This window comes from Rhipicephalus sanguineus, chromosome 1, assembly GCF_013339695.2.
Source record: "Rhipicephalus sanguineus isolate Rsan-2018 chromosome 1, BIME_Rsan_1.4, whole genome shotgun sequence".
NCBI classification, from domain to species: domain Eukaryota; kingdom Metazoa; phylum Arthropoda; class Arachnida; order Ixodida; family Ixodidae; genus Rhipicephalus; species Rhipicephalus sanguineus.
In genome coordinates this window covers 287,900,340-287,915,176 of record NC_051176.1, presented here as the reverse complement: position 1 = coordinate 287,915,176, position 14,837 = coordinate 287,900,340, and the positions used below count along the sequence as shown (strand labels likewise).

Genomic DNA, 14,837 nt, shown 5'->3' with positions numbered 1-14,837 from the left:
TCCCCAACTGATCATGATATCCTTAAAAATTCCTCTGCCAACTTCTGTAACTGGCCCAAAGCATGGCAAATGAACATCAACTTTTTTCAAGACTGTCGCCATGTCATTCACACAATGCTCATGCCCTTTCCTCTTTACCTATGCCTTTAATAGTACTAACTTTAAACAGAGTGTTTGAATTCAAATATTTAGGTATTCTGCTAACGCACGATTTGTCATGGTCAAAACACATTGATGTCACTTGCAGCAAGGCCTTGAAAGACTAGGTTACTTACATTGTAGACTGTGTCTTGCTCCTCAAGAAACTAAACTTCTAACATAAAACCCTGACCAGCATTTTGGGCTAGTTGGTGATCCATGACATCAAAGAAATTGCGCGACGAAAACACGGACAGAAGAAGACAAGTACAAACACAGTGCAAACTTTCAACTGGATTTATTGTGCCACTGGATCTGCTTATATATGCCACAGTATACATCACGCATGCGCGCGAATGGACGCGACGCGAAAAAGATCGTGCATGCATAAAAAGAAAAAAAAAGGAAAAAATTAGTGAAATAAACAGTTACGCGTAAGAAGATCTTAGGAACACGAGCTCCTTATCGGTGAGGGCCAGTGGTGGTGAGCTAACGCACAAATCACCTAATTTTATAATCGCCTCTGCCTCTGTCACTTCGCGAATTAGCTGCGTTCTGCCGCGTGAAACAACCGTACACAAAGAAAAGGAAGGAATACAGCCACAATCTCGACAGTGGATCGCCAAAAAACCACCGGTGCCATTTTTTACCTTGTTGTGGTGTTCACGTAGCCGGTCATTGAGGCATCGCCCGGTTTGCCTAATGTATTGCTTCCCACACGAAAGAGGGAGGCAGTACACCACAGGTTCGGCACACTCAACGAACTTGTTCCGGTGCCGCTTAGTGCACTTCTGTGGCGGGACGGCATTTGGATCCGTGAGCCTGCATAGCTTCCAGAGTTTGTTGGGAGCCGAGAACAACAGCTTCACGTTTGCCTTCTGGGCAATCTTCTTCAAGTTGTGAGATATCCCATGCATGTAGGGTACAACGCCTACTTTGGGGCGTCTGCCGGACGGAGCATCAGCAGCCGGCAATTGCCCTCTGGGTCGCGCTCCTCTTAAAATCCGTTCCGCGACGGACACCAGCACGTGTTTGGGATATCCTGCCGCTGACAAACGTTCAATTTGCTGCTCAAAACTTGCGCCACTATGTGGCAGCAAGACGTTTTGAGGACGTTCGTGAAGCACAAATTGACAATGGCTCGTTTAACAAGCTTTGAGTGCGCGGACATGTATGGCAAAAGTGGTTTGTTTATTTCACTGTTTTTTTTTTCTTTTTTTCTTTTTATGCATGCGTGATCTTTTTCGTGTCGCATCCATTCGCGCGCATGCGTGATGTATACTGTGGCATATATAAGCAGATCTAGTGGCACAATAAATCCACTTGAAAGTTTGCGCTGTGTTTGTACTTGTCTTCGTCTGTCCGTGTTTTCATCGCGCAATTTCTTTGATGTCATAAAACCCTGATTCGTCCCATCCTCGAATATGGTTGCATGGTGTGGGATTCCTATAAATACAATGATATTAAAAAACTAGAATCAGTGCAAAAAAAAAAAAAGTGCGTTTTGTTTGTAGGAGATATAACAAGGATTTTCTGCTGTCTGATTTTCTTCTCCAGCTTGGTCTCACTACTCTTCCAACGCATCACAGTCTTGAATGCCTAAAATTCCTTTTACATGTTAATCAACACTCCTCGTCTCTCTTCTCTAGATAACTATCTGACTTCCTCCAAACCTTCATCATCGGGAAGTCACCATGCCCTAAATATATCAACCTTTTTCACCCACACTGACTCCTTTAAATACAGCTTTTTCCCATCAACAATTGATGCCTGGAATTCATTACCTGGAAACAATTGTTCACTAACATTGAAAGAATTCATGCAAGTTTGTTTATAAATCAATCAATCAATCAGTTTTTATTATGACATAAAAGGATGGTTACAGAGCATAAAATATACAGACGAGGGTCCCAAAGTGACCCACGGTGATGGTTACGAATAAATAAAACAAGGATTAGCAGCTGTTTGAACCGTAAAAACAAAACAAGCAATGCACAAACCAGAATGAAAAACAAAAAGGCATGGAACCAAAAAACAAATAATCTGATAAATAAATACAGTATAAAGCAACATAAATCTGGTACAACTAAAGAAAAAGGCAGATAAAAAATTTAACAAGTATTCCTTTAATGAATTTTTGAAATGAAATGAAATGTTCCTATGTTTGTTAATCCCATTCCTGCAATAGCCTCATTGTGGCTGCAGTATGTATAAAATAAAAATAAACATTTGAAGTAGTTTATATGTTGAGGCTGTGACATTGAAAAGCTAAGAAGGGGCTCAACATATCACTATGCAGGTTCTCTATTACTTTTATTTTAGACAAAAGGCCATGTGAAATGCTGCTGTTCTTCTGGTTAACAATCAAAGGAAGCATTGTGTCAGCTAGTCAGCTAAAATGGAGACCCTCAGAATGTTTAGTGTAGTAAGAATGAACTGGCTTCTACCTTTAGAGCCATTCATCCAGCATATTGCGTGACCTTGTGGTTATTTTATTGCATAATATAAGATTTAGATATATTGCACATTAAAGAGTCCCAAATGGTCAAAATCTGTTCATACTCTTGCACTATGGCTTGTTTCATAATCATATCATGGTTTTGCCATGCAAAACTGCAGAATTTAATTAAAATTGCATAATATCCTGCACTTGGAGACTGAACACCACTGTGGTCAGTGCTGTGTAGTGTCGCCCTAATCTCATGACCATTCTATTACTGGCATAGTGCAATAATTTGGTTTCGTGATCAACACTCTGCCTTCCTCTCTGCCACAGCCATCCAACATCTTTTTTGCCATGGATGATGCCATCAAAGTGGGAGACTTTGGCCTGGTGACAGCTCTAACAGGTGGCTCAGTGGTTGCAACTCCATTGAAGGAACCCTCTGAAGATCTTTTCTCGAGCAAGTCAGGACGCCTGACTGATCAAGTGGGCACCCAATTGTACATGAGTCCAGAGCAGGTGGGACCAGTGGGCTTAATTTTTTTCTTTCTACATTAGGTCAATAACAAAAGACCACCTTTTCAGTAGGGTATTCAGTGTCTGTTTATGTGAACAACATTCTAGTACCTACGATTATGAACACGTTGCAGTTAATTGCAATTTTCTATTATACTGGTATGGTTAAAACTCAGTATAACAAACTTAGTATAATAGATGCCTTGATATAACTATGTATTCTTGTTTTTTATGCCATGAGCTTCAAGCAAGTACCCTTATCAAGCCGCAATCTCACTGAAATGTTGTGGGCTTGCATGCTTGCATCATTTGAGTGCAGCACAGGAACTCATCACACCTGCTCAAAAAGTGCTTTTCACCTTGGTCTAGGTCAATGCGTAACTTACAGCATCCTAAATGAGAGGGGAAAAATAGACAAAGGCTATATTCCCAGCTCACCGCTGCTGCATGAGGCTGCAATGAGGCGATTGTGAGCAGCAAAGCAAGCATGTGCGACTGATGGTAGACAGAAAGGAGGGAGAAACATAAGCAAGAGCAGGGCCCAGTGAAAGGTTACCCAGAATTATGTTTTCATAAATTGGTATCTCGGCTGCTCAGAAAGTATAGAAGCCTCCGGGTAGTGACCTTTCCTGGACGTTTTTGCTGTCGAGATTCCAAGGTGTCCGGAGTTTGGCACAAGGGTTTTCAAGGTAAAGGACAAAAAATACATTCAGCGGCTTCCGAAAAAAACTGCTTCCACGAAAAACCCTATACGAATGTCATGTAATGTGAGGAGTCTCCTTAACACCTATAATGTTGTGTGGCAGAAGCATAGAAACGCACCAGGCGTCAAGACTTGTGAATTGCACAACGAGTGAGGGGTTTAAAGGCCTGCCCATTACAAAACACTCAGACGTATTTAATCATCAGCAGCAGCAACAGCATCAACAAAGCCAACAGCTGAGTAGGTTCGCGTGTTGCCTTACGGATGCGTAGTGGGTACTTCGCTGTTTTGCAAAAGGAAGAATTATGGCGTAGTGACACTGAACAACTGTACTTGCAGTATACATTCCAGGATAGTTTGAAATGGCCAATGTTACTCACATAGGCATTCATTTCCTTGCGGCATGGTTGAGGGGTCCACCGAGACGTGAAGCAAGGCTACCGATTGAGAAGGCAATGCAAACAGGGCCCAATTACGCTATCGCTTTCTACTCTTGAGGGCGCAGCTCAGCGTCCTCCAATTTTTTAATCTGCATGGCTTTTTTTTCTATAAAGATAGACAAAAGAATAGAACAGGCATCACATTTCGATGTTAAATGAACAGAGCAACAAGCTTATGATCATATGCCCCCATGCATCCTCGCGATGTACACCTTTACCCATAGTAGCTTTACTTTTGCAAATCAGTTCTGCGGAATCCCGCAATGTGGCGGTGGGGTTATGAAAGGGAAATTGACAACCACCCATTTGCAGCACAAAGCCACAAGGAAAACCATACATTTAGAAGGCACTGAGATCGGGCTAATTGGTACTGATCCATAGTTTCTGTAAGCGCGAAGGACATGTAACACAGTCAGACCACATGAAGTTGGTTAAGAGGTTGGTGGTGCAAATGTGTCTTATAAACGCTTTACACAAGTCTTGCAACCACCGCATGGAGGAGAGCTTCGCCAAACAGGTGCATAGGCTGAAGGAAGCCAGGTATCCACAGCATCTGATCACTTCGGTTGCTGAAAAAGTGCACAAAGCAACTAGGAATCAACCAAAAGCGGACACAGCGAGAGATGGTAGCCATGATGAGTGTAGAAGAGTGGCAGTGATTCCCTACATGCATCATAAGGCACATAACCTAAAAAGGATCGGTGAACGAGTAGGAGTCAAAGTTGTAATGTCGGCACCTGAGAAGTTATCTCGGCTATGCCCTGCCACCTCGCCGGTGAAGAAGCCAAGAAAAGTGTGCGCAGTCAACCATCTAAACAAGTTTGTGGACTGCTCGGAGGGTGTCGTATACAGAATTCCGCTTTCCTGTGGCCGAGTTTATGTAGGGCAGACTGAGCGATGTACTATTAATGTTCGTCTAAGTGAGCACCGCAATAAGGTGCGTAAAGGGGCGGATGGGCATCTCGCGGCGCACTGTCGAAAATGTGGGTGTGAACCATTTCTGGATAACACCGTGGTGTTGTACCGGTACTCGGACATTGATTCCAGATTAATCGTTGAGGCCGCTGAAATGAAGAGGGATGATTTGATTGCTGTTAGCGCTCCTTCGATTACCTTGACAAGCAAGGAGGTTCACTTTTTGGAATGTGTGCATGGTGCAGTCACGTAGTGCGCGCCTTGGCACTTCTTTTGCTGATGATATCGGTGCGATGTCTATTAAGTTTTTCATAACTAAGACTCTTGCTTGCGCATATGCTCTTGACACGTGTTAGCACGATTGGACCCTGCCCTGCGATAGCATGTCTCTTTTTTGTACTATTGTTATTTTTATGTTGTCCATGTTTTCTGCCTTTCCCTTCTGGTGGCTACACCTATATATTTGGTGTGCCGCCCATTAAAACTTTAGTTGAAAGTAGCGCTTGTCCTGTGTCCTTCGATTGTGTTACGTGTCCTTCGCACTTACAGAAACTATAAATCCATACAGATTTCTCAGAAAGAAAGCCTCTTAGTTGCTGAAAAATTAATCCTGGTCCGGGGACTGAACTCAGGGTTGGCGTTGGTCCCGGGTTTGATCCCCGGACAGGGATGAATTTTTCGGCAACTAAGAGGCTTTCTTTCTGATAAATCTGTGTGGATTTCCTTGTGGGTTTGTGCTGCAAACGGGTGGCTGTCAATTTTCCTTTCATAGCTTTACTTTCTTTCTCCTGCAGAACATCTTTTGAACATTTGACTTTGATGTGCCTCTGTGATTAGTATTGTCTCTTCTCATGTCTTCACTACATTGGTGTTCTCTCCTTGCCGCAAATTCTCTAATTCCATGAACGCTGTAGATAAGCACCAACAACAGAGAGAGAGACTTGTTTATTGTCTGCTTATAGTTGCCCTCTTTGTAGCACCGACTGAATAGAACCGTCATAAAGGGATTAGTGAAGCAGAAGAGGAGGGCCTCCGCCCTCTTGTAATACACTAGTGGCTCTCATTACGTTGACACTGTCGTCCCTCCCTCGTCAGCTGATCATTCGACAGCTTTTTACCCTGGTGATGTCATGCACAGCACCCTGTTAGCATGACAGTGTGTGAAGAAGGGATGGGAAAAGTGTGGGAGTAGAACATGGGATTGTTTTTGTGAATTTGTAGCATCCTCACAGCTTGTTGCCACCATGTTCGCAAAAGATGGTTATCAAGGTGTGCAGTATGTGATGTGCATGTTTGTTTGATATGTGCAGATAATTCACGGATATAGCTTACCAGTCCCTTCATTAAAGTGAGCAAAGACAGAAGTGGACACCCAGCCATGTTGATTGCTTGACCAAAAATGAAATCGAGTGTCAAGTATATCAACGAATTGTAGACAGTGGAAGTGTGACCTGGCCTAAAAAGTTGTAGTTGTTGGTTGTTTTTTTATGTTCTGGGTGTTCATTTAATCTTAAACTCATAAAAAATAATGACCAGTAGACACATTGGTCTGGCATTGTTCAACCATTACATTGGGAAGAGCAATGTATGAGCACATTGAGGATTGTGACTTCTGTAAAATGCAACTGAGATTATCTTGCTCTCTAAAAGGACTTGATGGTAATGTGTGTGGCAATGTGTGTACAGATGGGTCACTTCAAAACTTTTATTTTGTTTGCTTTGCACTACAGGCAGTGCCACAGTATTTAGTACATGTCATTATAAGCACACACTTTGTTCAGTGCACTTGTTAAATCAAAACGCTGAAATCTATTTAGCGCCCCTTTAACACTTTTGTGACCGTGGAAAAATCGGTTGTTTTTGGCTAGTCCAGGAAATATTTTCTTTCCTGCCATAAAAAATAATTGATGCTAAGTGTAGGGTATCAAATGATAGAGGAAGAATTGGTCTTTCCAACAGTATTAATTCCAAACAACGAATTTATTTCGAATACAATAAAAAATTATCAAAGAAAAATGCATCAAAAAGAAAAAAAAGATTCATAAAAACATCAATGCTACTCTGCAAAGAGTAAACATTAAAAAAAAATTGAAATATATGTTTTAAACGCAAAGCCCTCGTAGAATAATAGACGAGTTGCAAAAAACAGCGCCATCTGTACATATGTACAGGAAGCAGCCAACGGTCGCCATTGTACATGAGCAGTCCCGTGCGTTTGGCTGGACACGCATACCACCTGGAACACACAAAACGTTCACATCCAAGTAAAACGTTTATCTCACGTGTTCATGAACAGTGGCGGCTCAGTCTACTATTGCCTGAACACTTTGGGGCTTTTTACAATGTTGCTGGTATTTATGCAACCCGTCTATAGTGGAAATATAAGCTCCTGTAAGTACAAAGATTATTTACATAAATACAAGAATATAGGCACTAGTGCCTATCATGCCACCGCGCAATGCAGTTTCTCGACGCGGTGAAACAAAGGCTGGCTGCACATATTTCGGAAAAAAAAAATTTTTTTCTGTTCAACTTTCCTAGAATAGTTTGCAGTTCTGGTATTTTTCAATTTTCCTGAGAATTTGTTGAAATGAACAGTGTAGCCTGTTCCAAATCTGCAAAAATCCATAATTGTACTTTCATTTGACCTCTTTCTCGCTCATATACTGCCGAATACCATACCGACCTTCACATTTCACCATTTTCTCATTCACTGAAAGGTTCCGACGGGGTTAAAAAATAGCGTAGAAGAATCGTTCATGTGTTGCAATAGAAAAGACACGTGGTGAAGCTTCTCATGGGATGCAACGGTCGTCTTCTTCAGATGAGAGACACTCAAGAAGCCTTGAACCTTTTCCGTGGCATCACTGACGGTAGACGAAGGCCTGGAAATATGTGTCGTCGACACTAACACCAATGCAAGCACGGGACTGTACACATGGAGTGCGATGAACTTGCTCATCTTCTCTTCAGTAGCCTCCCTCCATGGATCCGTCCCTCTCACTGTATGTTGGCTTTTTGAAAGTATGCATCCATGCATACTTATCTGTGTGGTTGCATATCTCTCTGACGACTTCTGCAGAGAAAAACAACACGAAGACGACGACGCGCAGCACACCGGAGCGTTGGGTCAAAGTCCACTCCGCACCATCTTCGTGGAGAGAACTGCGCTCTTTCTGCAGCCGGCGCCAAATGCTCCCGCCCGAATGAAGTTAACACCTTGCAGATAAGAGCTGTTATTTTTAGTATGCACCGGATACGTTTACATCGACGCGCGGCAGCGATAAAACGACCCGAGGAGAAGACGAAACTTACCGGCAGATAGCTGCTGATGTTCCGGGGAGGTTTGACGCACTTTCGCTGTCCGTACTGAAGCCTGGCGAATCGAAGTCATTTTCCATGTCTGTGCTGCTACCATCATCCAGAGATTCCTGCTCAGAATAATTTGAATCCGTCGAAATTCGCCGTTTCTGTGGAGCACCCGCGAGCAACATCGACGAGAAGTCTGAAAGAACGAGCGCTCACCTACCCGACTGCGAACGAGCTTTAAAAATCTCCCCGCGGTGGAAAACAGAAACCTGCAAACAAAACTGATAAAACATGTTATTTTGCCCTTTGTATTGCGTTAGCTGTCCAGAACCGCTCAGAGAGTGCCAAAACTTGAATCTGAAGTCATCAATAACATACTATCGATGGGAATAGGTGCGGTCACGAAAGTGTTAAGGAAGTACCATTCTCATTGCCATAACTTGCATTTTATGGCTGAGTAAGCAGGCACCAGCCTATTCAAGCACTTGAAGAAGCCCATGTGGTTGGCTTCTATAAAACTTCACTAGGGTCAGACATTTAAAACCATCTCAAATCATCGAAATTCATATTGAAGTGGTGTGTAAAGGCATTGGCTCCTTTTGAACGTTTTAACTTAGTTGAAATAAAACAAGGAAGGTCAAATAATTGTTAGTATGCTCCACCAATATTTATGTGTCAATTGCTAGTTTTTGGGACACAGTCTTCATATTGCCACTATGTCATTAGGCAATTGCCATGTGTCACAGGCCCCACGCGTCACTTTCTTAGTTGTCCAGAAACGACTACTGTGCAGCTACAGTGTAGCTCCATTAGCATGTTACATCAATAGTCTTGGCATTTGTCTCTTTTGTAGATTGATGGCCTCAAGTACAACCAGTCAGTGGATATCTTTTCTTTGGGGCTAATCTTTTTTGAGCTTCTATGGCCTTTTTCAACTCAAATGGAGAGAATACAGGTAAGTTTGCATGCTGTACCTCCCGGATTAGCATTAGACTTGTGCTATGTGCTCATGAAGCATGCCATTACGAGTAGTTCGGGGCAAGCAGAAATGGATATATTATATTCCTGTCACTTGCCAAAGGCGAGTAAAGGTATACCAGCCAGCTAACCTTAATTTTGCATGCGAGCTAGAATCCTTTGAAGCTTTGAAACCTTTGCTTTTTCAAAGATGCAGCCTCACTTTACGTATTTTGTGGGTGCTGTAAACATTATACTAGGAAGAAAAAACTGAATTGGTGATGTGTACAAGAAGTAGCCCAGAATACATTGAAAGTATTATTTGCACAAATGTAAAAGAAATCGCCCAATCGCTTTACAGTGAGAAAAAAACTGCATATGAGCCTGGAGGGGGCCCTGCAACGCTTTTTGAACATAGTCAGAAAACGCTGTCGATCAGCAGTCAAGGCTGCTGTGAACATGCGAGTCGAATATTATTGCACTGCCCGCAGTGGGCAGTTTGCAGTTTCATTTCAAAAACAGCCAGAAATCACTCGGTCCTCTCTCGCCAAACTACACAGGCGAACGGAATGACTACGTGGGTGAAGGGAAGACACCGTCATCGTTGTTTCCAAAACCATTGGTACACTTTCCATTGCCCACTTTGTCTTTTTTACCTGCCTTGCAAGCAAGATGCCTTCGCAGAGATAGCTTGGTGTTTAGCTTGTTGAATTTGTTTCAGTATGCACTATATGGATTTGACTACTATCTGTCTGAAAAGCTGACGGAAAACAAAGCTGGTGCGCACCAGGTACTCTCAGAGCTCAGCCAGACTTTTGCACAACAATAGCACTTCTTGTGCTGCATAGTTACCGTGGCAACTGTGGGATGCTGCCACGTGCCAGCGGTGTGCTCGTCATCAAACTGGAAGTGTGTGAAGATGTTCAAAGAAAAAAAAAGAGAGAGAGAAAGAAAATGCTCAAGGTCATGACGTGCACTGATGTAGATTCTTGCCCCTTTGTCATCCCCTAGCTTTCGGTGCATTCGTCGGAACCATAGGCGTGCGAAGGGGGGGGGGGGCGCAAAGTCTGCCCCATACATTGACTTAATAGGGAGGGGGGCGCTGCGATGAACCTTCGCCCCCCCGCCCCCCTGAAGGGTAACCCTGCGCACGCCTATGGTCAGAACGAAAGAAGTGGGAAAACGCTTGGAGCATGCGACAAATCCCTGTAACTGGTCGTACTTGCTGGATTCGAAATTTTTTTTTTTTTGCTAGCAATTCATCGGGCAATAAACTCCGATAGTGAGGTCATTCGATAATTGCTTGGAAAAGTGTTGCAGAGCCCCTTGAAGTCAAAATCCTTGAATGTGGAATGTGAAGGAATGTTGAGAAATTGTTAAGGGGCTGTTAAGAACGGTAGTTTGGAAAGGCTGATGGAGTCTTGAAGGTGTGGAGGAAAAGCTAATTATAGAGGAAAGGAAAGCGTGTTACAGGATTGTTTGAGGCACAAATGACAGATGCATGCACAAAAGATGGAAAATGCACTGTGGAAAAAGCATCAACTGCCCCCCCCCCCCTTTTCTATCAGTTCAGTATATTTCCTTATGTAGCGTTTATACTTATGTGCTGACTGGCACAGTTCTTCGGGCGTGGCAGTTATTGTTAATGCCTAAGGTATTAGAAGCCTCAATATGAGTGAAAAGCATGACAAATGCATGCATGAGTTGTCTGACCATGATAGCAGTGTCCTGTCACGTTAAAGGACAAGAAATAAAAAGAATGTATTATATATAGGGGTGGGCAAATAAAAAAAAAAGAAAAATGCTCTATTTCTTTACTACTTTAAAACTGGAGCATTTTTAGTAAACCACATACATTACAGCACAAGTTTAAAGTGTAACGGTGAGTGGTAAAGCCACAAACGTTATCTCAAAAGAAAGCACAAATACCATTTTCAATATCCACTGAGTTTTATTATCATAAATTGAACTTGTCTACAGCAATGAATTCCTGAATTACAGGTATTTTGGCCCGTTTATTATGTTTGGGATTTTTTCCCCCAAAATTCTTTCCATAGCAAAGTGAAATAACATAACATAGTAAAGTGAAATACTCATAAGGTTGCATTCCACTTTTTCTATGTTGGACGAAATATTGTGACAGAGAAGCGTACCATTTCTTCACTAAGTGCAGAAGTTGCGGTATTGGTGGATAAGTGTTTTCACTGGCCAGAATATGTATTTTTTAGGTGAACAATTTTTCTTTTTTCCACAATACTTTTTCAGAATCATTGTTCTGGGTCCAAAACCTGCCCCTAAAGCAAATTTAATCAAAATCTGAAATGGTGACCAAGGACCAGCTGTTCATTCATATATGGATTCATCCCATAGCACCACCTGTAATATGGACTTCACTAGATCAAATGTTGTGAAAAACTGCCACATTGATTTTAATAACTTCTGGATTCCGTTGAATGTGACTTCACGGGCAGTAGCTGTTTGTTCAGTTTGAACAAGCTTTGGGCATTAAAGGTTATCTATAGCAATACTGTGTCGGTAGACTGCTAGGCAATAAAATGGCTGTTCATTAAATCTACCCGTTTTGTTATCCCCAAAAAGTATTAAGCCATAAAACAAACTTATTTAAACATTTAACATGGTTGAATCTAGTGTGAGGTGTTTTATTTTTTTAATTAGGGTGGAGGGGGAGTTGTGTGCCTATTTTCTTTTTTGTCTTGTGATTTAGCCAATGTGCACACTTTTGTGGCTTACAGCTGTACTCTGTTTTATTTATTTAGGTCCTTATGAACGTCAAGAGGCTTACTTTTCCACCGAAGTTTGTGAAGACCTATGCTAATGAGGTAATTACCATTTTTTGGGTGTCTTGCATAAGGTCATTGCCAGACAGAAAAGATGTCTCTCTCTTCACACACGCATGCCCGCATGTGTGCATTTGCACTGCTGTATTTCATTTAAAGGGGCCCTGCAACACTTTTTGAGCAGGGTCAAAAAGCGCTGCCAATCGGTAGTCGAGGCTCCCGAGAACACGCGAGCCAAATATTATAGCGAAGCGAGCGGCCTGGAATTTACAATAAATTCTCAAAGTCAACTGAAAATCGCTCCCTCTTCTCTCGACAATTGATGTATTAGTCCGCAATATATGACGCGATTGTCAGCAGTTCCACCATTGGCTGATGTTATAATCACAATAACACCCTCATTATTACCTTCGTTGTTAATTTTGAGTTCAATAAGTAGATAATATGTATGTTTATATTGTGTTATGCCGTTAAAACACCGAACAAACATTAATATTAGCACTTCCGGTCTTACCGACAGCTCGTCTGCTCATAGTTGCATGGTTGCGTTTTCCTCACCATGCGCAGTGCCGAAATCGTGAATATTTCTGTGCTTTTGACCATCGCCGGTTGCCGTTGAGAGTGGCAGCCGTTCGAGTGTTGCCTCGTCAGCTGGAAACTGCATCGTCGGCACGTTCTCACGACCGACCGAGGCAGCGGTGCAGCATTTCTCCGATAACAGTGCTGGCGCCGGCTAGCTTAGGATACCTGTGTTCGCTGTATGGCGAGAGTCCCGTTCGCTGTCTGTTCAGTATGTCATCGAGCCGTACCTCGGCGTATCCGCCCCGTAGTCTCAGGTTCCCGAGAAACCGCGACACAGCAACCAAGCAGACTCACATTTTCACGGTAGCTGCAGACAGCCGGGGGATGGGTCCGCGCCGGCCCGATGCCCCACGATCCTTTCTTCTACTCTTTAGTTCTTTGTAGTCAGCCCGCGCTCGCTGTGCGCCCGCATTCGAAGAGCAAACAGCATCGAAGTACCGCCACTGGGAGAAGGGTGCATGCAGCTTTGCCGTGTTGAATACGATTCAATCATTCAAGCGCGAGCAGTGCGACGAGGCGGTGTATCGGAGTGTGCGTCGAAACCCATCTCAGCTGTCATTCGTTCCAAACACGCACGCAGGTTTGCGTCCATGGTTGGCAGAGCGATGAAAACACTACGACAGTTCGAGGTGCACACCCAACATTACCAAACCGACTCGCAGTTTTCAAGCACGCGCGATACACGGTGCGATGGGCGCTCGACGACGACCGCGCAAGCCGACCGGAAGTGGCGCCACAGACCACGTGGTTGCGCCAAGACGCCAGAGAGAAAAAAATAAAGAAAAAAAAATGCCGCCGGCGCTGACGTGGCTCTTCGGCGCCTCCTCGCACCTCCGCCCTCCCTCCCGCAGCTTTCCGCGCGCTCGCGGCGTTGAGTTGAGGGAGAAAGCTGCGTAACGTGATCTCTATAATTTGGTAACACCACTTAGACTTGACGGATTCGAAAAATTTTTTGCGGCATATGACTCGTGAAGAGTCATACGTCAATAATTAGACTATTCCAATATAACTAAGAAAGGTGTTGCAGGGCCCCTTTAAGAAAATTATGCGCTCATTAACAAGCACAGTAATATTGATGAAGCTAAGAATAGGGTTAACTATGCTGTTTTGTCCTTCACTTTGCTGTGTTGTAAGGAATCATATGCACAATTAGAGGCATAATTTTGGAATATAGTTGTACTTTCTTAAAGGGGCCCTGCAACACTTTTTCAGCATGGTCAGAAAACACTGCCAATCGGTAGTCGAGGCACCCGAGAACACGCGAGCCAAACATTATAGCGCAGCATACGGCCTGTGATTTACAATAATTTGCAAAGTCAGCTAAAAAGCGCTTCCTCTTCTCTCAACAAAAAATGATGCTTACAGCGTTACAGGCAGGTTCCATGCCATTGGCTGATTTGAACATGGCGCGCTCAGTAGTTACTGCAGCCGCCGGAAGAGGCTGCCACTTGCCCGCACACATGTGATCGCATTGAAAGTGCGCCACGCGTTCGAAGACAAAAGGAAAGAAATGTGCTCAAGGTCAGGAGGTGCACGTGACGTACCTTCTTCCCCCGTGCCATTCCCCCCCTGCTTAGCTTCCAGCGCTTTCGTCGGGGTGAGAGAAGAGAGAAAGCAATGACAGCGTGCGACAAACCTTTGTAACTCCACTCGTACTGTACGGATTCTAAAAATTTTTGTGGCGTTCGATTCGTGAGGCAATAAGTTCCTATAGTGAAGCCATTTCATGGCTTCTTCGAAAAGTGTTGCAGGGCCCCTTTAAGTACCATGAAAAGGAGCACTAAATTGCTTTCAAGTAGTTCTATACATATTCAGCATAAAAGTGTTTAATGTGACAAACTTTTCAATAGAAGAGCTTTACATAATAAATGTCGGATTCAAATGATCACAAGTAATCATTTTTCTCTCTGCTGTTGCTCACAACTTTTCTATCACATTATAAAGTGTGAACACAAATTAACCTACTACGGTGAAAGCTCATTACTCAGATTTTCACGGATTTCACGAATTCGGATTTAAGGGGACCAGAACAAATG

At 43.2% G+C, this 14,837-nt stretch overlaps 1 protein-coding gene across 3 annotated transcripts in view; it reads left to right on the top strand.

Moving 5' to 3' along the window:
- LOC119379211 (eukaryotic translation initiation factor 2-alpha kinase 3) overlaps positions 1 to 14,837 on the top strand; it is a 423,415-nt gene that overhangs the window by 54,670 nt on the left and 353,908 nt on the right. For all 3 annotated transcript variants that reach the window (XR_007414840.1, XM_049411906.1, XM_037648433.2), the window contains 3 exons: positions 2,915 to 3,100; positions 9,318 to 9,419; positions 12,199 to 12,261. Coding sequence is in view for 2 of the 3 variants with exons in the window: in XM_049411906.1 (XP_049267863.1) it covers positions 2,915 to 3,100; positions 9,318 to 9,419; positions 12,199 to 12,261 (351 nt within the window). In the remaining variant the exon portion in view is untranslated. The remainder of the gene's footprint in view (positions 1 to 2,914; positions 3,101 to 9,317; positions 9,420 to 12,198; positions 12,262 to 14,837) is intronic.